This window comes from Ammospiza nelsoni, chromosome 17 (genome assembly GCF_027579445.1).
Source record: "Ammospiza nelsoni isolate bAmmNel1 chromosome 17, bAmmNel1.pri, whole genome shotgun sequence".
Classification (NCBI taxonomy): Eukaryota; Metazoa; Chordata; class Aves; order Passeriformes; family Passerellidae; genus Ammospiza; species Ammospiza nelsoni.
In genome coordinates, this window is record NC_080649.1 from 8,983,049 (window position 1) to 9,005,575 (window position 22,527).

General features: G+C 37.3%; 2 protein-coding genes across 3 annotated transcripts in view; both read left to right on the forward strand.

Moving 5' to 3' along the window:
- Nucleotides 1–2,971: 2,971 nt before the first annotated feature.
- Nucleotides 2,972–6,844, forward strand: TNFRSF17 (TNF receptor superfamily member 17). 2 transcript variants are annotated; one of them, XM_059484647.1, is made up of 3 exons: nucleotides 2,972–3,021; nucleotides 5,383–5,508; nucleotides 6,266–6,844. In XM_059484647.1, exons 1-3 carry the CDS (start codon nucleotides 2,991–2,993, stop codon nucleotides 6,520–6,522), a joined length of 414 nt encoding a protein of 137 aa, XP_059340630.1. In that variant the 5' UTR covers nucleotides 2,972–2,990; the 3' UTR covers nucleotides 6,523–6,844. The 2 variants fall into 2 exon arrangements, with proteins under 2 accessions (XP_059340630.1, XP_059340628.1); XM_059484645.1 differs by lacking the exon at nucleotides 2,972–3,021 and adding an exon at nucleotides 4,952–5,239.
- Nucleotides 6,845–7,884: 1,040 nt separating this feature from the next.
- The window catches only part of SNX29 (sorting nexin 29), a 97,722-nt gene continuing 83,079 nt past the window's right edge, over nucleotides 7,885–22,527 (forward strand). The window contains exons 1-9 of the mRNA XM_059484414.1: nucleotides 7,885–7,975; nucleotides 13,448–13,512; nucleotides 14,402–14,454; nucleotides 14,889–15,013; nucleotides 16,104–16,284; nucleotides 18,010–18,080; nucleotides 18,934–19,182; nucleotides 21,158–21,527; nucleotides 22,257–22,375. Coding sequence (XP_059340397.1) covers nucleotides 7,969–7,975; nucleotides 13,448–13,512; nucleotides 14,402–14,454; nucleotides 14,889–15,013; nucleotides 16,104–16,284; nucleotides 18,010–18,080; nucleotides 18,934–19,182; nucleotides 21,158–21,527; nucleotides 22,257–22,375 — 1,240 coding nt within the window. The 5' untranslated portion in view covers nucleotides 7,885–7,968. The remainder of the gene's footprint in view (nucleotides 7,976–13,447; nucleotides 13,513–14,401; nucleotides 14,455–14,888; nucleotides 15,014–16,103; nucleotides 16,285–18,009; nucleotides 18,081–18,933; nucleotides 19,183–21,157; nucleotides 21,528–22,256; nucleotides 22,376–22,527) is intronic.

A 22,527-nucleotide genomic window follows, 5' to 3' on the forward strand; every position in this document is an offset into this window, starting at 1 on the left:
TTGGTATGTACATTGGTCTTACAGATTTTTAGGACTGTTGAGGTGAGGTGATTTATAAGACTTTTTTTGGGGATTTATTCTGTAAATAGCTTTAGAGAATTGGAGAGGATCAGAACAAGCCTGTAATGTAAGATTTGACAGTGTAGGTCAGTGGCCTTAGTGAGTGGGAAAAAAAGAGCTGTGCCAGCACAAAGCCATCAATGTAGAAGCAACTATACAACCAGAATTCCTTTGTCAGCCTAGCTAATGCTGTTTGTGAAGGGAATGTTATAGTCCTAGCAGAAAACCCTCTTTCTCTTCGTAAGTGCTATGTAATTGTGCCAGCAGAATTTCTGAAGTACAGTCAGGCAAAAAATTGGCACAAGCTTCAACAGAGAAACCCTGAAGCAATGCCAGAACAAAACTTTGTTGTTTAAGTTATGTGTGGTAAACAGATCTCAAGTTATTGTTCTGTGAAAGATGAATTTCAATCTTTAATCATTGACAGGATGATATTACTTACTTTGATTTTCCATCCAAAGTTCTCATTTTATTATATTGGCTTAGACACAATAGCTTTTTTCAAATTAAATAGTGAAAGATAAATTTTTTCTTGACTGATTTCAGTCACGTAATATCAATTTAAATGTCACAAATAAGAACTGACAAGGATTTCTGGAACTCTTGAGCTTCTTCAGATGTTTAACAAAACTAACAGTCAAGTTTGGGTTCATGGCAGGAAATGCTCTGGCTGGATGTTCAGTGCTTGGTGTGCCCATTTCTGCCAGAGCAACATGGAACTGGAGGTGTCCTGCTGAAACATTTGTGTATGTCTGTGTACAGCTCCAGTGAGAATTTGTGTATGTCTGTGTACAACTGCAATGGGAATTTGTGTATGTCTGTACAACTGCAATGGGAATTTCAGCTCCAAAGCTCCTGCTGTGCTGGGCTCCCTTCACCTATACTCTCTTCACTAGTAAAAGTGATTTGATTTTTTGAAATCCTGTTCAGCAATTTGATAACCTACTAGAACTGTCAGTACTAAAACCATTCTTCTAAACAACAATCAGAAAATATAATTTATACTGGTCTTTATAAATTGTCCCCAGATGTCACTCCTGAGTCAGACAGAAACATTTTAGAAACAAATCTGAGAATTGGTTTTCCTTTTCTCTTTTTTCTTCCTGTTGTTTCTGCAGTTGATACTTCTCTTCTTGCATTTTTTCCCATTGCTCTCTGTAAGGATGCCAACTCCAGCAGGCCAACTTAACTTGTCTGAATTATTCTTAGAGGATGTCTTGGGGAGTTTTTGAATTTCAGTAATAGAACTACAGAAATACTTCCCTGGCGATACTTTGAGATTTATGGTTAAATGATTATTGTAGTTGATAAATCCTTTCTTATTTTGTCCAACTCTGCTAATTTCTGCCATCCTTTTGAAGGAAAATCAAATTAAAAGAAGAGAGCATTTATTAGCATCAACATGTAATTGTTTGGAAAGACAGTGCAAGCTCTCTAAGTCCCATAACTGAACAAGAGCTGAAATGTAACTTTACTGGTAAGTAAGGCATATATTTATTATTCTCTAAAGGTAAATATCACTGTAGGAGAACCGTCATTCCATACCATCATCTCATTTTTACATTTTTATGTGTGTTTGCATAGTCTACATAAAACAAATTGGTGTTCTGCTTAGAGGACTTAATGTGTATTGTACAAGGCAGTGGAACAATTATTAACATAACATAACTACAGTTTCTAAGTAACAATAACCTTAATGTCACTTAATGAATTTATTCTTAATGCTTCTGGTTTTTGTTTCATTTGTTGGCTGAATCCAATACTTTACTTTATAAACAGCTTCTCAATTCAGGTATAAAGCATCTCATATTAAAGTACACTTCTCCCAAAAAAGTGCTTAAAGGGTTGTTTGTTTGGTTTTTTGTTTTTGTGTTTTTTTTTTTTTTTTTTTTTTTTTTTTTTTTTTTTAATATTAGCTCCTTGCTATCAAAATTACTCAAAACTGAAGGTTGCACAAAAACCCTGTTAAGGTAGAAAATGTCTTTCTTACTCCTGGACATAGATTTTGAAATAATGTGTGCTTTAGATGTGTAGTGGGATCTGTCAGTGGGATCTATTGCTTATCAAGATCAATTGATTACATGCTTGCTTTATGCCCTTGAGGAGAGGAACTTCTGAATGTTAGCATGTGCAGGGACCAAGGGCAGCAGGCCGTGACAACCATAATTCCTCACAGTTTTTTGAACCATTTGTTGCCTGTGTTTTGTCATTGCATACATCACTGGCACTGTGTACAGCTAAGGGGAAAAGGCTGGGACTTGAGTGGTGGCAGCTTAAAGGAATGACACAGTAGAGACCCTTTACTGTCATTGCTCCCCAGTTTCCAATGTGTGAAAAATGTATTGCTTAATTAGCAAGGATTTGGGGTTTGGGGCACAACTGTCAAAAAAATTAGTTTATCCTTAGAGGCTGTAAGCTTTGGGAAATAGCGGTCCAACTGTAGAGGGAGAATTATTGCTGTAAGAGACAGCATCATTCTCCAGAGCTCTGATGAAATGAGCTGTACTGTGCCTTTTACTTGGGGGGAAGTTTCCTAGAGTTTGACTGAAAACATGAGACTACTTTGTGTTTACTTTGTGTCTTACAAGAAATATGTTTGAACTCTAACCAGGCATATAGGAAAAATTTCTGGCCAACTGGGAGAGAAAGCATTTCTGCCACAATATCTTATTATCCTATATATACAATCTCAAATAATTAGGCATAAATGAATTTCTACTTAGAGTTTGTATTTGTACTTAGAGTTTGACAGGACTTTTCAAATAAAGACATTGGTGCATTAGTTCACCAAATGTGGATTTCTCTGGTGGACTTAGTTGCATGTTGCCAGTAGGTGATCAGCTGTTTATATATATATATTCTTTTTCTGTGTTGTTTCTGGCCTTTTTTCCAGGGCCTAGGATGTAAAACTCCATGAACTGGCTGGATTAATGAATTTCAAGCTGTTTGCCATGTGGTCAGGTAAACCCTCCAGCCTTTCCTCACGTTTCAGAGTATACAGAGTGAAGAGCAGGACTATCCCTTTCACTAACACTAAGACATTTAATCAGCTTATCTGTATATAATCTAACCATATCTTTGGTGACCTCCAGACACAGGCTCATTTTGTTATTTCTTTCCTTGCTTTTAGATCAACATTTCTCTTGCAAAGTCCCTTTACAGTTTTTATGAATAGTACCAATATCATATTGAGCAGATATCAGTTGTAGGATACATCACAGCAACACGTGGAGCAGGAGTGCATTACAAAGTCCAACAGACAAATGCAAGGTGTTGCATCCCTGAAACAGCAACCCAGGAGTGCAGCAAAGGCTGGCATCTTTCACAGAAGTCAGTAGATAAAAGCTTAAAGAGTTGGATCAGCGTGTCTGTCCTGAAAATCACTTACTGTACCTGTGGGTACCATGAAGTGGTGTCATGAGTATCATGAAGTGGTTTCATGAGTATCATGAAGAGGTTTCATGAGTATCTGCTTTCTTGAGATCACTGATGAGAATGTGATCGTCCTCTCCATGGCTGAAAAGGCTAAACAGCATCTTAAAAGCAAAACCTGAAATTACTCTGTGCATAAAGTACCAAATGGTGCTTCATCAGAACCAAGGATGATATTGCAGCCATAACTGAGGTTTCTTCCCCCACAGTGTGATTGTATGGAGCAAGGCAGAACCAGTTTTATGACTTCAGCACCAGCACTGACTTCCTAGAGAAAGTTCTGGCATAACCCAGTCTCTACCCTTATTTTCTTCTGTCACACCTAAATCAGAGTTCATCAATTCCTGTTTATCCACTAATCTTGAAGAGGGAGAAAAGCCTGTGATAGAAAGCCTTGAGCTGTGCACCTGGCCCATGGAAACAAGTGCAGAAGCCACAATAAGCATTTCCATCTGCCAGAGACCAGAATACAGATCTGTTAGACTGCTCCACTAAAAACAGTTTGTGTATTTCCACATGGTGCATTTTGTGGGAAAATGAGTCTCATAGTAATGTGGTTTGAAATTACAGCTCCTTATACAATGTTTTCCTTTTATATTTCTGTAGTGAAAAAGGCAATTAACTTAAATATGATAAAGAAAGAGAGCCTGTAATTCTGATCTGTCTGTGGCAGTGATACTGGATAGAGGCAGTTATTGCTACTTGCTAGAAATTAACTAATTTCTAACACTGCTAATTGCTAGAAATTAGTTAACTTTGTATTTAAAATAAATTCTCTTAGAATAAAATATCAAGATACAAGTTAGCTGTGTAAGCTACTTTCATTGTGACAGATTGTAGTACAAGATTTTTATTTTTTCTGTGAGGAGACCAAATGCATTTTCACAAATGTTATATTCACTGTATATACCTCTACCTGGCTGGGAAGAAGATGTCCTATAAACTTACTTTTCTGTGTTGGGTACTCCAGTTTTAGCCCAAGGACAGTTCTGTATTATGGAAAAAGAAGTGAAAAATGCAGATGATGTTTTGAATCAAAATTGTAAAATATTAATATAGCACTTCTTTCATGATTAGAATGTAATAATATTAAATTTGCATAGAAATGTGGTTATAAGCAAAAAAAAAAAAAAAGCTAAAACCCCCAAAATGAAGTAAGCAAAAATGCCAATCAAGTCCTATTAGGTGATAAATGAGGCTAATTCAGAATTGAGAAGCAATCACCATGAAAAAAACCCCCCATTTTAGAGACAAGAACAATTATTATGAGCTCCTGCTTGGAGATCTTTCTCCTCTACAGTTTGTAGTACTTAGCACCTGCTCTAGAAACATCTTCTATAAATAACCATTTTCTGTTTCAGACAAAATTTACATTGAAAACTATCTTGGTGCAGCTGCTCAGTTTTTCTAAGATTGTGAATTGCCAAAAAAGGAACAGTCATTCCTTGGGGACCTCAGAGTTAAATCCTTTTTCTGTAACATGATCCCATGTAGCGGAGCTGTGATGGAAGTCCATTATTACTGCTAGCTGTTCTTAGAGTTGCTCAAACTGAGAACTCAGAAGCCTTCTGTAGATGATCCTCACTCTTTTACAATTTCTGTGGCTTTGTAGTTCCATAATTACTGCTCCTGATGGCACAGTGCCCCAAAAATGAATACTTTGATAATTTGCTGCTCTCTTGTACTCCTTGTCACCTGCGGTGTTCCAGCGCACCCCCGCCCTCCTGTGAAAACTACTGTGAGAAGAGTAAGTAAACTTCTGCAATCCTCTGTGCCTGTGCTGGGCATCTTCATCTTGTGTTTTACACTCAGGTTTGATGTGTTGGACATGTTTACTGCACATGAGTTGTTGTTTATGATTAATGTAATGCATCTCTTTTGTTTCACAAGGTACCGATTCGAGCGGAATCCTTTGGATTTGTTTGGGCACAGGGTTGATTTTAATACTCACTCTGTTTACCTTAATGGTCTTGTTTAAATGGAAGCACCTAAAGCAACAAAAACTGCAAAACACAGGTGAATACATTCTTAATCAAATAATTTTAGATCATTGTACATTTTAGCTACTCTTAACATGTAAAACCATTGTATATATTCCAGATTCTCAGGACTGTCTTTGTTGGGTTGTTTGGTCTTTGTTGGATTGTTTGGTATTCCTCAAACAGTCTCCACGAAATTCTCATAGTTATTAGGGAATAAATATCCAGATGTTGACTTGCAAAAGCAGCAATTTCTCTTTGTTGGCTCTGGATCTTGTGAGGATTGTGTTGTATATTCATACCTACCTTACTGCTGTTTGAGAAATCATTTATGAAAACTTAAAAGCAAAAAACTTCATAAGGGTTTCACCCTCACTGAATGCAAAAGGAAGTGTTCCCAGGCAGAGGATACACATTCAATATTAGCTTTTCATTTTATAAGACTTTAAATAATTTTATTTAATATTGTAGTCTGTGAGAAGCATATGTGGTACATTTTGTGAAGGTGAAAAAAGGTTTTTTCCATTTTGCAAATACTGTATTTGTGAGTTTTCAGACAATAAATAATAACTGATTAGAAAATGTGTTGAATTATTTCAATGTTTATTCTGAAGTAGAAGGTTGTGTTGTCATAGAACAAAAGATTATTATATGTACATCTTAAAACTTTCACTATATCTAAAAATTTCACTGAGGTTGGAACATAGTCGGACCATAATGAAATCTGGACATTTAACAGCTCTTTGTTCAGTATAGCATGATGTATGTACTAAATTAACTTCTGTATATTACAGACTCCTCTGTGGAGCCAAACAACATTCTCAAGGCTAATACTGAAAGCAGTGTGAACACAGAAGAAATCAGACACACACCTCCAAGTGAAACATTAATGTATTCAGTGGAAGAATGCACTTGCAGTGACTGTGGCTTGGTGAAACCTCAGACTGGCTGTGAAACTTCATTTCCATTACCAGCTACTGAAGAACGAGCTACTGTTCTAGTTACTACCAAATCTTTTGATTATTGCAACTATGTTCTGGGTGTTGGATGACTGGGAGAGAAATGTATTTGTACTGAGTAATAATAAATGAGTTATTCCAGTATAGCTGTAAACCTTAATACTTGCAGTCAGTGGAGAATGAAGAATACTTGCATCATCCTTGGAGATCTCCCATTGTGCTTGCATTAATATTGCCATTATTTCTAATTCTAGTATTTCATTAGTCAAGTATTTCTACAGTAACCTCAGACACTCAACTAGTTATTGGAATTTTTAATTTCAGAAAGTCCTTACATAGGACAGCTTTTTCTGCCTTTAGAGATTATACCTACTTACAGCACATATATACAAAATAAATAAGTTTGCAAATATGTATGTTCATGTTAGACTCAGATCTTGTGCCAAAAACTACTTGATGTTACACAGGACTCTTCCAATAGGCAGAAATGAAGACCTACAGTACATCCCAACTCTTGAGTAATTTCAGCACTTGAAATAGGAATGTTCTAAAGATGGATACCCTGTAGAGTATGGAGGCCCCTGGGTTCAGAAGATGTCCCTGGGTCACCCTAAGGGATGCTGGTGGTGCTGGGGAGCACAGATCACAGAATCACAGAATGTCCTGAGTCAGAAGGAACCCACAAGGGTCACTGATGTCCAGCTCCTGGCCTTCACTGCAACCCCTGCAATCCCATGTATTTCCTGCAGGCTTTCCTTTCAGAGCCAAGTGTTTTCAGACTGAGATTTATTTCTCTTTCATTCATTTTTTTTACTTACCCTTGTTACATTTACAAGGATGGGTGATTAGTCGTACTAGACCACTCTGTGGCCTAAAATTAGGAATATATTTCTGTCACCTTGCTTTGCAAGCATTAATGTTACTTTCCCAATATTAGGCCACAATTTTATTCCTGGAAAAGTGCAACAACCACAACAACAATCATCTTTATTTGTAGCTAACATTCTACTTCAGGTTCCTGCATGAATGAGGAATTGAAGTATTTCATTGCTTGAAATCTACAAATGATCGGTTACAGCAACATTAGGAGACTGACACAAGGTTTGGGGTGAGTTGGGAGTTAGGCGCTCTGTGTGGTTTTGGCCACACAGGGCCAACACCTCTCAAATAGGCCTAGAGACTTAAGAAATTTGTTATTATCATCTTTTTGGTTTTATTTAACAAGCCTTTCCGAGCTTCCACCCCGCACAGCACTTGCGGGGTTATCTCCACTTTTCTCACCGTTCCTTTGGCGGTGCCGCGTTCCTGCCCCTCAGGACGGCTCTGCCCGCCTGGGGCCGGGCGGCTCCGGGGCCGGGGCGCGCTGAGGGCGCGGGGCCGCGCTGAGGAGCCCCGGATCGGACGCGCTCCGCGGCGCTCCCGGGGCCGTGTTTACCTTCCGGGGCGCCGGGCGGGTTCCGGGGCGGGCGGTGGCTGCCGGCCCGGCCGTGGCTGTGCGGGAGAGCGGCGGCTCCGGCGGACGGAGCCCCGCGGGCACCATGAGCGGTGAGTGCGGCCGGGCTGGCCCCTCCGCCCGGGCCCGCCGGGCGCTGTGGGGGCTGGCGCGGGCAGAGGTGCCCGGGGGGCCCGGGCGGGAGTGACACTGCCCTCGTTCCCCTCCGCTTCTCCCTGGTGCCGTGCTGAGGCACAGGACACTTGGGTCTCTTATCTCCACACCCCGTTCCTCGTTCCGGCTCCCCGAAGTGGTTTTTTACCCCGTTTTAAATCCTAAGTCTTGCCCTTGAGCGTGACACTGGCTCACAGCCTCGCAGCACAAGTGATGCTGGGCTCGGGCATCTGTGTTGCCTCAGCTATGAAACCTCATAGGAAATACTCCTGAGGAAATAAATGACCAAGAGAAAATAGGAGTTTAAAAAAATTAAAAATATGAGCTCAGGAGCATGCAGTCGGTGGGAGAGGTGAGAACCACGGCTTGTGGAGAAAGGGCCCTGTTGCTGTACCCCTGAGTCTGGTGAGGATATCTCTGGATGCGGTAATTTCTGTGGTAAAGGGGAGCGGTGCCGGGGGTGTGTTAAATCTTGAGGGTAAAAGTGTGCTAAATCCTGAGCTTTTTGACGTGTTTGTCAAGGAAATACTCGAAGCTTTGCATGAGAATTATGACCCATAAACTACAGGACTGGAGGAAGCAGATTTGCTTGAATGAGCAAGCATGGAGATATTTGTTAGGATAGACATAAAATTTCTTATACACTTGTAGATGTAAAGGATAAGTGGTATTTATTTAATATGTATTAAAATACATTGGCAAGGACTTGTTTGGGGCTTTTTGAGAAGGGAGGTGCTTTAGTAAAAACTTTGATGGGTTTGTTTGTCCATCATCAGCAATGGAAGTTGCAGACAGCACTCTGCACCTGAGGACTGGATCACACATTGATCTCCCACCCTGGTCTAATGCATGGTGGTCTTTGTTGCCAAAGGCAATGAGAAATAAACTGAGGAGTTAACTGGAGTAACTAAATGCTACCTGTTTTGTGGGGAGCAGACATTTCTGAAAGTGAACTGAAAAATAAAACCTCTTCACTTGTATTTTTCTCTGTTTTGTTCTGACCTTTTTGGTAGGAAGAAAGTTGAAGATTTTTGTGGGAGAGATGAGGCAAAAAAAGAGATTAAAATGGGGAAACTGCTTGTGGAAAATGCAAGTAACAGTGAAATCTTTCAAAGCATGGGAAAAGAAAGTTTCTCAAATGTTTCAGATCTTGACACAATATAGACTAAATCCTAATTACAAAATTTGTAAGAGTCATCATTTTCATATGGAAAACCTCAGACCTTCAAATTCAAACTGGGAATAGCCTTGTGCAAATTTATGCAAATTAGAGCCTAAATCTTCCTAGGAGACTAATCTTTGAGAGCTCTGTTTGGATTCTGTGACTCAAAAGGCAAGGTAACACCTCCTGTGGCCTAAAGCTTCATCGGGTAGTTATTTTTGTTACCTTTAATATTTTTTTAAGACAACAAAGAGATACATGTTTATGAGAAAAGAAACATTTCATTACTTAAAATAGAGTAATGCCTAGGGTGACACTAACAATAGTGGTTCAATTGCATAGTAGCCACTCATGCATAGCCCCTGCCAAGAATTGTGGGGGTTTTCCAACAATTTCAATTAGCAAGGTAACAAAAACCCCCCTAATGTTGCACTTTGACAAACATTACTGTTACACAGTGCTGTACAGTATTTTTCTAGAATAATATAAGTCAAACTGATCAAAACAGAGAAATATCTGAGATATCATTATCATGCTTGTTTCAGATAAGGGAGATAGCTGATGTTAACCTCTCATAAATTTTAACCATATCCTTCTTTTAGTGCCTGTAACAGCACTGCCTCTATGTACTTCTATGCCCAGTTTTAGCCCTTTAGTTCCTAAAATATAGATGAAAGAACTTCTTCGTGACTATAATTATGGTTAATGTTTATTTTCTTTAGCTACAGTGTATTTCTAGTGGATGTGAAGGTAAATTCCTGTTGATGTAAGCCTCACCTTAATATTACTAATGCTGCTTACTAATTACATACTCATATTTTATTCTACAGTGCTGACTAGGCTAAACTTTAAAGGCAAATAATACAAGGATACAAGATTTATGTGCTTGTCAAGAATTGGGGATGTTGTCATTTGTTTAATGACAGTTTCAAAAAACTTCAAAATGCAGCTTGTGGTGGGGGGAGTAGAGCAGTAGAATCATAATAATGTAGTATAAAGTAGCATTTAAATTAGGTCTGTGTTTGTTTTATTTTAAACTCGTGCCATCAGAACCTGCATTAGAGCAAGCAAGAGGGATTGCAGTCTGAAATGTTGCATTCAGGACATAACTGCAAGTTATATAAGAGCAATATGAGATTTATTTATTTTACTTATATGCTGCATGTGGTGCTGCAGAGGGCTTTACCTAGGAAGAACTGGATGAAAATCCAGCTTTCCTTTACTTAGATGCAGTTTGCTGCTGCTGTAGGTGTGGATGTTTGTGTGGAGTGTGGAGAGAAGTTTGTTTTAAAAATAGGAAAGCATGACCTTGAACAACAGAAAATGAAGAGGGTCACAGAGGCAGGTGCAGTACCTGAGCCTATGTTAAACCCTTTTTGACTGAGTAGATGTTGGTAGGAGAAGTCTCTTGAAGTTAGTTTTTCAACCTTATACTTATGTTTTCACAATTATTTTTAGAGTCCAGTATGAACTTCCTTTTTTATGGCAATAGTCTAAATACAGCATTTTTCTGAGTAATGGTGTTTTTATATATTCTGTGTTTTGTATGTGTGTTGCTGTAGTTTTTACTGCTGTTCTGAATAAAGAGAAGGGTAGTTTAGTCAGTTTGTAATACACTCTTAGACTTAAAGTCAGCTGGAGTTGATCGCACTTAATTGGTGCTCTTGTCTAAAAAGATGCCTTTTTTTTTCCCCCTGAAAACTTAGTTTAGAAAATGAAAATGTGGAAGAACTAAATCTTCAACAGAGTTAGTGGAAATGTATTTTTACCTTCCACCTACTGGAAACAAAACCATCACGAAATAGTGCCATATTTAAATAGTACCATATTTTCTAGACTTGTTACAAAGAAAAATATACCCTCAGCATGAAAAGAGACACAACCTAATCTTTCAGTTTTTTTTTTTTTTAAACAGATGTAGTGAGTATTCTTTTCCTTATACCTGTAAAATTTCTGTTAAGCAAAGGAATTTAGGATGTGCATTGAAGAGAAACCTCAGCTAAGCCCTCAGCAGAGACATTACATGGCCTTATAGCCCTGCTGATGGTGAGGGTGATCTGAACTTCAGGAATTACTGGTTGTAATCTCCTGCAGTCATGATTGTTAATAGTGAAAATTTGCAAGTAAAATAAGGAGAAAATACACATTGCACTCAGTTTTGTAAAGTTGAGGTTTTTTGGTCTCACATGCTTTAGTGGTTTAGAACATTAATTAGTATAATGAACATCAGTATGTATTCTGTATTTATGGATTTTTATATTGTCATGGTTTGGAATCTAGTTGCAAACCATTTCTGTTACCAAATAGACGCAAAGAGTCCAAACAAAGATGAATTTAAAAACTATCATGTATTGCATTTGGAAGACAAGCTTGGCCCACCTACTAATATTTTCATTTGATAGATGTTTTTCTGGTCATGCAATTATTCATTGCATGCATTTGTTCTGATGTTGTCTCATGCTATTAATATAAAGAGAAATATTGTCTTGTGCCTCTTCTTGCAGGTGTGTGGGTAGTGTAAGACTAAGAGTAATGAGTTTTGAAACAACAAAGAAAATCTGCAGAGTTGTGTATATTCAGTGTTACTGAATGTGAGAGGTTGCTCTGAAAGTTGAGATTTTTTCCTTATTTTATGGTGATGTGATTTATTATAAAACAAATGGATACATAGGCATGTATACATGTCCATTTTGGCAGTGGATGTGTGGTAGGAACATTGAATATTGTTTAATAAACTGTAATCCCTGAAGGAGCACAAGGTGGAATAGTAGGGATTGTATGAATTCAGCTTTATCTTCCCACTGGCATAACTGGCATAGCTGTTTGGAAGTTAAAACCATTTGGTGTGGGGTTTGAACCTGCAGTCCTGGACTGGCTCTGAACTTTGTTTGTGGGCACTGGAGTGCTTGCCTGAGAGCCCCAGAGCTCACACATCACATGTCTGCACACTTTGAGTCACAGTTCAAAATGGGAAGCACAACTTCTTGAAAATGCCCTGTAATCAGCAAAAAAGCATTGAGAAGCTTGCTTAGCAGCTATGTTTGCTTGTTTTTCCTCTTGTTGTCATTATTCTGGCAAACTGTGGGGGTTTTCTTCTGTTTAATGACTATATGGAACTATAAGGAATAAGAATTCTATTAATATAGATTAATATGAATATATAAAAACATTATATCAGTATAATGGATATTTATATGTTATATGAGTATACATATTTAAAGGTAGAATCATTTCAACTGAACAAATTCTGTTGTGTCCTGCTGGTTTAAAAGCAAACTGTTTTGAATGGGATTACAAAGAGAGGAAATTCTGGGGTTTGGACCTCACACTGTTGGATAGCAAGAGGAAGCACATATCTTTGATGTCATCTCTGTTTGCTAGTGTGTGGTGTTTGATTTTCAGTGTTGGGAGGAATTTGCTCCTGCAGAGTTTGGGTAATTGGCTTTCACTCCATATGTACATTGGTTGTATGTTCTTTGAGAGAGAAAGGAGAATAGAATGACTTAAACCCAAGAGAGATCACAGAGGTTTCTGATGAATGCTTTGAACTCAAGCTGAGAATAAAGAAATTACAGAGGCAATGTAGGTTATCTTAAAGAGTAAATTTTACCATATTCATGGGAGTTTATAAAGGATATTCCAAAAAGCAAAGTATTGTGTTATTGTTGAAATAGCTTGAGAAGTTAAAGATTGTCTTGCATAGTTCCTTATATAGTAACAAAATAGATTTTATAGGTGTTAATCAGAAGAACTATGCTGGTAGTTACATTTTAAGGGATTCACTGTAACAGTTGCTCTCTGTTCACCTGACTTAAAGCTCTTTCTGCACTAAGGTTTGACAGTAAGAAGATACTCCTGGTGTCTCACTCTTGTTTCCCATTCTTTTCTAGTGCTGTGATGCTGTACTACTCTGGTAGTTGTGCTAAGAAGCTATGGGCAAGCTGTGCATCAGCTTGAATAATTATTCTGTATTTGGTACTGGTGAAATATATCTTCAAAATGTTACTAAAATAAGAATCAAGATGATATTTGAAACATTATTGCTGCCTGTTAGAGAAAGGCTACTTGAAACCTCAAAACATAGTTCATACTGCATCATTTTACTTAGAGAAAATACATTAGTTAATTTAGTGGAATAATTGGCTTGGGAAGAAAGTTTTCAGGGCCTAAAAGAAAGACATTTGTGTTGGCCCAAATGCATTTTAAAAACCAATTTCTTTTGAAATGATATGATTTTGTTGGATTTCAGGTTCACAGACCAACGACACTAAGAGACAATTTCTTCTAGAACGGCTGCTGGATGCAGTTAAACAGGTGAGAAATCCAACAGACATTTCTGCAGTGCCTTACTCAGAGCTGCCACTACTAGCAGGGACTGTCTTTGCTTTCTCTTTAATGAAGAGAAGGAAAAGGAAGAAAAGGATACAAAGAAGAAATTGTGGCTTTCATAGTACAACTGAGTTTTTGTCTGCTAGCAAAGAACTACTATGCAGTATTTATTTAAAATTCTTGTTCTGGACAGGTTATATTTATAATAGATTTATTTTAAATATATATAATACTATACAATATATATTAGGAATATATGTTCTTGTAATCCTGATATGACTGAACTAAATTGCAGTGTACTGCAAAGTCTAACTTAGTTAACATTTTAGAGTAGCAGTTTGTTTTCTTTGCACTAGATTTTTAGTGAATGGTTAAAATACATGTAAAGACGTGATTTATGTATGTCCATATTTGTGTCAATATGAAGTTCAGCAAGTAGAATTTCATAGACTGGAGTCAATTTGGGAGAGCTTGGGAGGCAAAAGAATTCCTCACGAGTAAGCCAGTGAAATGCTTTTTAAAGAGTGGTTCTGTGATTGTAGCACTGAGCTGGGTAAGAGCAATGTCTGGTTTTGTGGGTGCACATTTAAAACTCAAAAGTAGTAATTTCCACTCAGTTTTCAGTTTACTGAGGGAGCTGCAGGTGTGTTGTTCTGGCTAGCAAGGATCTATTTGAACTGCAAGAGCAGCCCATTAGTGTAACATGATGCTCTAGAGCACTTTTTGGATGCAGGCTGTATTTTGCAATGCTCTATTTTGTGCTGCTTCTTTTTTTTGATATGATTTTTTCATGTGTACAGAAATAGTGCAGAAAACTGAATTTATTTAGTGTAACAAAAAGTTTTTAAAATGTTTTAAAATCTGTTTATTGCAGTGTCAAATACGATTTGGAGGAAGAAAAGAAATTGCTTCAGACTCAGATAGCAGGTAAAATAGTCTAAGAATTACATGCTTAGATTTTGCATCATAATGACATAAAACATATGGCACAAAATATTTGACATGCTCAAAAAATTACATTGCATTGAAGGTAGGTGATCTGAAGCTGAAATAACTTGATTAACAGCCCCTCTAGCAGGTGAGGGTGATTTCTCAAATTGATTGCCAATTCTTCTGAATGTAACCTGAGCCTCAGCTTTCAATCATTATGATGAGGCTGTGGGTATAAGTAGATTATACTGCTGGCAAATAATGAGATTACTGCATAGGAGGGAATCTTTCACTGCTTATAAGGTAATGGTTCACTTTACATTTCCTATTCAGAGATCTGCAATAAAGTTGCTCTGTAGATACATAGTTGATTTTCACTAGGATTTTTTCATAGTTCCTTTTACATGAGTTCATTAAAATTTCTGTTGCAGAGTGACCTGTTTGTGTGCTCAGTTTGAAGCTGTGTTCCAGCATGGCCTGAGGAGGAGCCGGGGATTGGCACTGACAGCAGCAGCAATCAAACAGGCAGCAGGTTTCTCCAGCAGAACTGAAACAGGTAGGTTGCTCATTGTAGCTATCTTGTTTTAATTAGTTCTTATGTTCAGTCAAGTGATATAATTTCAAAAAGAAGTTTGAAGCATGGCACCAAACTGCAGGTTGTTGGTAGGTACTTCACACTTGATGTGTAGAAGTGGCAGTGAAAATGACTGTTGCTTCTGTCTAGTTTAACTTGCATTCCAAGTTTCTCTAGAAATGTTGCTCTTAGGAAATCTGCACTTTCTACTGTTGCATCGTGTATAGTGCCAAATTTATTTTGAATTCTGGCAGAGATCAGGCTTGTGTAATTTTGGCGTTCAGTTTTTAAAACAACGTTTTCATTCTTGACGTTGTCTTAGTTCTTTAAGTGCCATGTTCTATATAGGTCAGATATGTTTAACTTCTAATTATGGATGTGATTTTGGAAAGAAAAATTATATTGTTTGTATTGATTGGGTTGGTTTTTATTATATTCAAAGAATAGATTGCTTTATTTTTCTCTTCACCTGTTTCTCTTTTCTTTAATCAGAACTATGTTAAGATACTGATCAGTTTTTATCAATATTTGGGAAAAGCACACAGAAAGTGTATAGTGGAGAAAGATATTTTTGCTGTTTAAATCCAACACTTCTGTTTTCTAAAGTAACCTGAATTTGTTATTTGCATGTCTGCAAATTCTGAAGCTACCTGTTCCTTTGGACCTGCCTTCCAACATTTCACATCAGCAGTAACATAGAGTTCTAAAGAAATCTTTTCCCTTCCATAATATGTTTCCAGTTGAATGTATAAACCTGTGGATAAAATACTAGCTAAAATATGCTTTTAAATGTGAATTCTGTGTAAAAGTATCAGATCAAATCCTTTAATTTGTGTGGCTTTTTCAATGAAGTGAAAAGTTCTAAGTGCTTAAATAGCCCAAGTTCTGTGGGAATAAATAACTTATTTAACTGGTGGGTTGCACGAGGAGAGTAAATGATTCACCTTTGTTCAAAGTTATATTGTTACCTGTTAGTTTTATAAATTTACCTGTAAATGTATTCAGGTATGAACTTAGTGGTTTTCTTGGTAGGGTAGTTGTCATTACTGTTATTATTAATCCTCAATTGCAGAGCCAGTGTTCTGGTACTATGTGAAGGAGGTGCTGAACAGGCACGAGCTGCAGCGCTTCTACTCCCTGAAGGCCATCACGAGTGACATCGGCAGGGGGCGGGCCTGGCTGCGCTGTGCTTTGAACGAGCATTCCCTGGAAAGATACGTGCATATGCTGCTTGCAGATAAGGGTCGCCTCAGGTACTGGGTCTGACACCTTTGTACTGCAGGAAATGCTGGCAATGGCTGAAACCCAGGCAACAACCAAAAGCCACAGCTGTAGTAGTACCCCATATTCATTGCTGTGCCTCTCAAGTCACTTAAAGTAACTTTTTAAAATTTTTGTCAGCCATTAAGGTAGTAACTTGTGCCTATATCAACATGTGAGCTCTTCCCTAAATATCTTCCCTGTTCTTTCAGCAGTTTTCCTCACTGCAACCTGGACATCACACTTTAAGGTGCCTCTCTCATTCCACTAAAATAGTACACAACTGCAGCCATGTCTGATCTCAATTCTTCAGTGGTAATTGCCTTTTGGAGATCCTGTAATTGCAGAGCTCCAGCAGTGCAGCAGTGGGGAGCTGCAGCTGCAGAAGTGGTTAGGTAGCAGTTTGTGAACCTTTCGTTACAGTTACTGAGAATAACTTACTACACCTTGTGAAATCCTAGAGTACTTTGGAAGTGCAAAGTGCCCTTAGGTTCATTACTGAGTCCTGCCTTTTTCTCATTTGGCTTCAACTTCTTTTCTTTATGAAAACTTGAGGCATTTTCATCTTTTAATCAATAACTGTTGAGCTTCCTCAAACCACTTGATCAAGTCCAGTGGATTCAGCAGAAAGGCATTTTATTCATTTGCATTGATTAATGGATGAAGTGAATAAGAGTATTGCCTGAACTGAGTTCATTAGTATCTCCTTTTCATTTCTTGTTTGTTCCAGTCATCTGTAGCTTTCTTGCAAAACAGATTTTGGAGAAATCAAATAAAGACAAATGAAATTAAAAAGGTCTGAAAAGCATTAGGAAATTAGTGTCTTGGATTGCTGTGCCACTAATTATTCTCAGGTTTGTAGCAATGCTTGGACAGTATCAGGATTATCAGCACACTGCATTGTAATGCTGTTTCTAAAATGTTTATTCCAGAATTTTTAAGACTTAAATGTTACCCAAATTCCAATGGGATTTATAGAATCAGTTTACATCCCCAGTTATGTGTTTTGGAAACTTTTAAATGAACCTGTCAGAGTTGTTTAATATATAGATTGAGTGTTTTCTTGCTATCTGTTTTGTTTAATTAACTAAATGTTGATAGTAAAAATACAGCATTCTGCTACTAGAAAGAACCAGGCTTAGCACAACTAAATTTATCTGTTCACAGTGGAAAAAGATGTTTTTTTTACATACAAATTCATAGTTCACTCTAACTATTTAGGGTAATTGGTGTGGGTTTGGATATTGAAACAGGTCACAGAACCATAGAATATTAGGATTTGGGTTAAGAAAGGACCCTTACAGATTGTGTAATCCAGCCCTCCTGCCATGGGCAGGGACCCCTTCCACCAGGGGAGGTTGCTTAAGGTAAAAGGAACATTTTTGGTTTTGTTTGTGTTCATGTGTTCTAAGCTTATACAAAATATGTGTAGCAATAGGTATAGAGAGATGCTGTGATTGCTAGTGCAGTGTAAACCCCCAGACCTTTTTTCCCCTAAAAAAGTGCAGAGCTAAAACTAAAGAAAAAAAATACTCTTTAGCATGTCTTTTTAGAGCCATCTGAACAGTTATGAATTAGAGAGCTACAGGGAGTTACTGTGACATAAAATTTCATCCTTTGGGGAGCTCCTGCTTATTCTTCAGAGGGATTTTGTCTTTCAGAAGTGAAGTATATATTACTATAGCACTGCATGTCCTTTTTTCCCCTTTAAATTACAGTGTCTTCTATGAAGACTGGTCTTTTATGATGGATGAAGAACGTTCTAGCATGATCCCTACAATGGCAGCTGGTAAGGCTTTCTCTTCAGTATAACTGCACTTGGGAAACTGATGCATTTTGGGATGTTGCATCTGTTCTGGTTGTGAGGAATTTCTCTAATACACTGTATTTATGTGGAGAACTTGTGTCAGAGGCACAGCCAGGGTGAGCAGTCAAGGTATTTTGCCAATTTATGCTGTGAATTGATGGATTATTAAAATCCTGGATTTTCCTACAATTCAAAAATTTTCCACATAAATTTTTTTACTCTTCAGCAGTCAAGGCTAACTTAAAACCAGTGCAGTTTAGAGAAGCAAAGTGGGTTATTCCCGATTAGAAAAGAGTAATGATGGAATTTATATTAACATCAAAATTACAGGTAAATACAGATAAGGAGAGTAAGAGTAAGGAATGATAACAAATAATTTACTTTTCTAGAGTTCATCCATAGAAATGATGCATTATTACCTTTTTATATCCCTCTTTTCAGATACATGGTCACATGCTTCATTCTGCCAGACATGGTTCTGGTGCATTTTTGCTAATAGAGTACAGGAACCCACAAACAGTAAAGTTGCAGTTAAATTGGTTTAAATAAAAGGTTATAAATAAATGAGTTCACAGTACTTTTTGATTATTTAATGTGCAGCTGAACAGCCATCCAGAAGAATTCAGAACTGATTGCATCAGCTTGAATATAATCTAGAAAGGAATGAATGGTCCATGAAAGAATAAGAATTCATGCATTGGGAACTGTGGGAATTTTTTGGAAGAAATGTTTTCCATGTCACAATTTCATTAATCCTTAGCTTCTATGTTCATAACCTGCATGTGCAGTATATGGTGCATTTGTGGTCTCTTTTTCCCCTTTCTTTTTTCTGAAGGTCTGAACTCCATTCTTTTTGCTATCAACATTGATAATAAGGATTTAAATGGGCAGAGCAAATGCACACCCACTGTGTCAGATTTGTTGAAGGAATCCACACAAAATGTAACTTCCTTATTGAAGGAGTCCACCCAGGGTGTCAGCAGCCTCCTGCGGGAGATCACTGCCTCCTCTGCAGTCTCCATTCTCATCAAACCTGAGCAGGACTCTGACCCACTGCCTGTTCTGCCCAGGAATGTCAATGCTGGTAAGCCTCTGTCAATGTTAGTGCCATTCAGAAACTTAGGAACTATTCAAGTGTGTTTAAATAACTTTTATATTTACTTTTAATGTACTGTTGTAGAGCAGAAGTCTTAAAATAAGTGCGCTGTGCATACAAACCACTTGAGAGGCTAATTAAAAAGCATGAAATTGGAAATATGGGGTGTGAATACTGGATGGTAACTGTATTTCAGCATTCTTGTATCATTGTGAGAGGGAAGCTAAACTGTTTTATTGGTACAGCTTTTCTTGTGACCTGAGTTTTAGTTTCTTGTTCACAAAATTGTGCTTTGAAGTTTGTGATGTGATGATTTTTCACTTTTAATGTTGTCTTTTGCCGCCTTGCCAGTCAGACATACAGTGACTTATATATTTTCTTAAATATCAGATGCAAATCTGAGCTTATAATTTGCTTCAAGTAGTGACTCTGTTTACAGACTGAATTCCTATGCAAAGCAGATAATGGCCTAAATCAAGGTTTACTCATACACTCTTTACCTTTAGAGTTCTTAATGTTACAACCAGCTTGTATGATGTTAGTTACTAACAAAGACTCAAAGTCTTAATCTCTTATTGTTTGAAATCAGTCAAGGCAAATGTGATTTTTGTTATATATTTTTTGTTCCAAAACTAACAAAGTAATATTTTATCATCTCTGTTTCTGGAAGTTGAACTAAAAGTTTGTTTTGGTTTGTAAAAGTACAAAACAGCAGGAAGATTTATGCACTTTTCAATTAAGAAACAAGGTTTGAATTTAGGCACTAAATTGTTTTGATTATGAGAAAAAAGCACAAACCCCACAGGAGAATCTGGTAGGAACAGAAGTTGAGATAAAATCTGGTTTTTATTGGCATTCAAAATAGATTTTGTCTTAAAATACAGTTTTTAGAGCAAATTTGTGGTAAAGCTTTTGTTGTATAGCACTTAAATGAGATTAAAATTGTATGTGATACTTGACTTGGGATAACTTTGTTAGTACAGAATAGCCTTGCAAGATGAAAGGCAGTAATTGGCCATATAATCCACAACATGATGTACCTGGTGTGTACAGCACATGTGTATACAGAACATGAAAGGTACAACTTCCACAGAAATGCCACTTAAAAAAAATTGAGTTTGTTTAAATGCAATTACATGTGGAACATTAGAGCAAGTCAGATGTTTCCATTGAAGTCTGTGTTCTTTGCTGTAATTCTATTTGCAACCAGAATGGGTTTTAACATCCTTTTAAAAGTATGTTAGTGTGCTTTGTGGATATATAACAGCTGGACTTGAATTAAGCAAAGCAATTTGGTCCCAGTGTGAGTGTCTTGGTGAGTGATTTCTGATATTTCTTGGAGTGCTTCAGCTTTGCATTTAGCTCCACGTGCACATCAGATTCAGTGAGAATAGATAATAGTGTAAAAATAAGTGCTGGCACTGAATACATCTGGTGTAATCAGAGAGAATTTCAGTGTATTTCTAGACCAAGAGCTAATTAGCTGAAAGCTGACTATTCAGTTTTTAGAGTATAGACAAAACTATTTGATTGCAGGTTGTGGATTTTGTTCGTGTTGTGGGTTTGTTCTTTTCAGTGCTTCATGTTTTCTTTGTTGTGCAGACCTGCTCTGCATTGTATACTAGGTGTAGTCCATAGGAGAAAATGACAGGAAGGCTAACTTACTATTTTAAATTTAATTTCATGGGTTTGTGGAACTTTTTTTCCAGTTTCAATTGAATCATGTTATGAATGCATCTCCAGAATATCTTTAAAAATCTGAATTATGTAAGACTTATAAAATAAAGCTGTTAACTAGAGATTTAAAAGCTCATGTGTATGGAAAGATAATGAATGCCATGTAGATCTAAGTGTTTTTTTCTTTATTAAGTAAGTTAGTATATGAGCTCTTTTAAGAAAAAAAAAAGTTTTCATATATTATTTCTCTTTTCTAAACTATGTAAAAACTTTGTATTACTACTAGATTTGAAATACAAAAAAGATCGAAAAAAGAAGAAGAGGGTGACTAATATTATCTCATTTGATGAAGAGGAAGATGAGCAAAATCTGGGGGATTGCACAAAGACTCTGATGACAGGAGAAAGTTCAGAGGAGAGTGTAGACAGATCTTCAGTTCTTGCATTGTCTTCATCTGAAAGCACTCTGGGAAAAAACCTGAATGGGAGTGAAAGTAACCATTCGTGGAAGAACAATTCAGTATTCGTGAATGGAGAGTATGAATACCAGAAACTGGATGTGAAGAGCATTGATGATGAAGATGTAGATGAGGATGAGCTGTATGGAAAATCATTAGGAAATAAAGGCACAGAAGGTGGAACTGAAGCTTCTGAAAAGTAAGTATTGGTGCAGGAGATAGTGGTAAACTTTCCATGCTTCCCCTCCACCCCTTCCCTTTTTTTTATGGCTACTGGAAATTCATGTGTTGAACTGAACTGTAGATTTTCTCTCTTTTTTTTTTCTCTCCCTATTTTTCTCCACCCCTACCTTTTTTCCCCCCTCTTTTTTTTTCTTTTTACTGTTTAAACAATATATGCCACTGCAGTGATGATATTTTGCTTCTAAGTTTCACTGAAACCCCAAATTTTGAGATATCAGAGTTCTTGTTCTCCTTGAAGTTCTCAGTTGTTAAAACTCTGGCATGATATAACCAGGATATAGTTCTGGCCTACTTGATATTTCCTCATTCTTAGTATGGTAGCAATTCTATTTTGGCTTCACAATAAAAATGTGTATTTTAAACAGAGTAAGCTTGTTACATCAGAGTGTAGACAGTTCAAAAAGGCAGGACAAAACTGAGAGAGAAAGAATAATTTTAGATACTGATATGCTTTCTTTATTTCTGACAGAAATTCGTTTAGAGAAAAAGGCAAGTTCTGCTTATCTCCTCTGGTTTGGAATGTCTGGTCTTTAATCAATTAATATAAGGCTGACCAAGAAATTGGCAGGCAGATTGAAATGAAGATTTTTCTTGCAGTGGTATCTCTGAAAGAAACATAAGCATTATGAACAGTAATACTGGCTGTATAAATGGATTGGTTTGTTTGTTTGTTTGTTCTAAATAGGCCTCGTGAAATAGTCACATGCAATTCTCAGATGTGCAGTTGGAGTCCTCTGCAGGTCCTGAATGATGACTCAGATGTTCTGTTTCCTGTCAGTGCTGTTGGCTCTTACTCCCAAACAGGTGGGCATTTGAATTCACAGAATTCCAGCAACCTTTATTCTAACATGGGACAATAGTAAGAATAACAGGATTGTACAGACACAGCAGGTACTGCACAACTGGGATAAAAAGTTCAATTGAAATTTATTCTAGTTCTGAATCAGAGTTCTCCA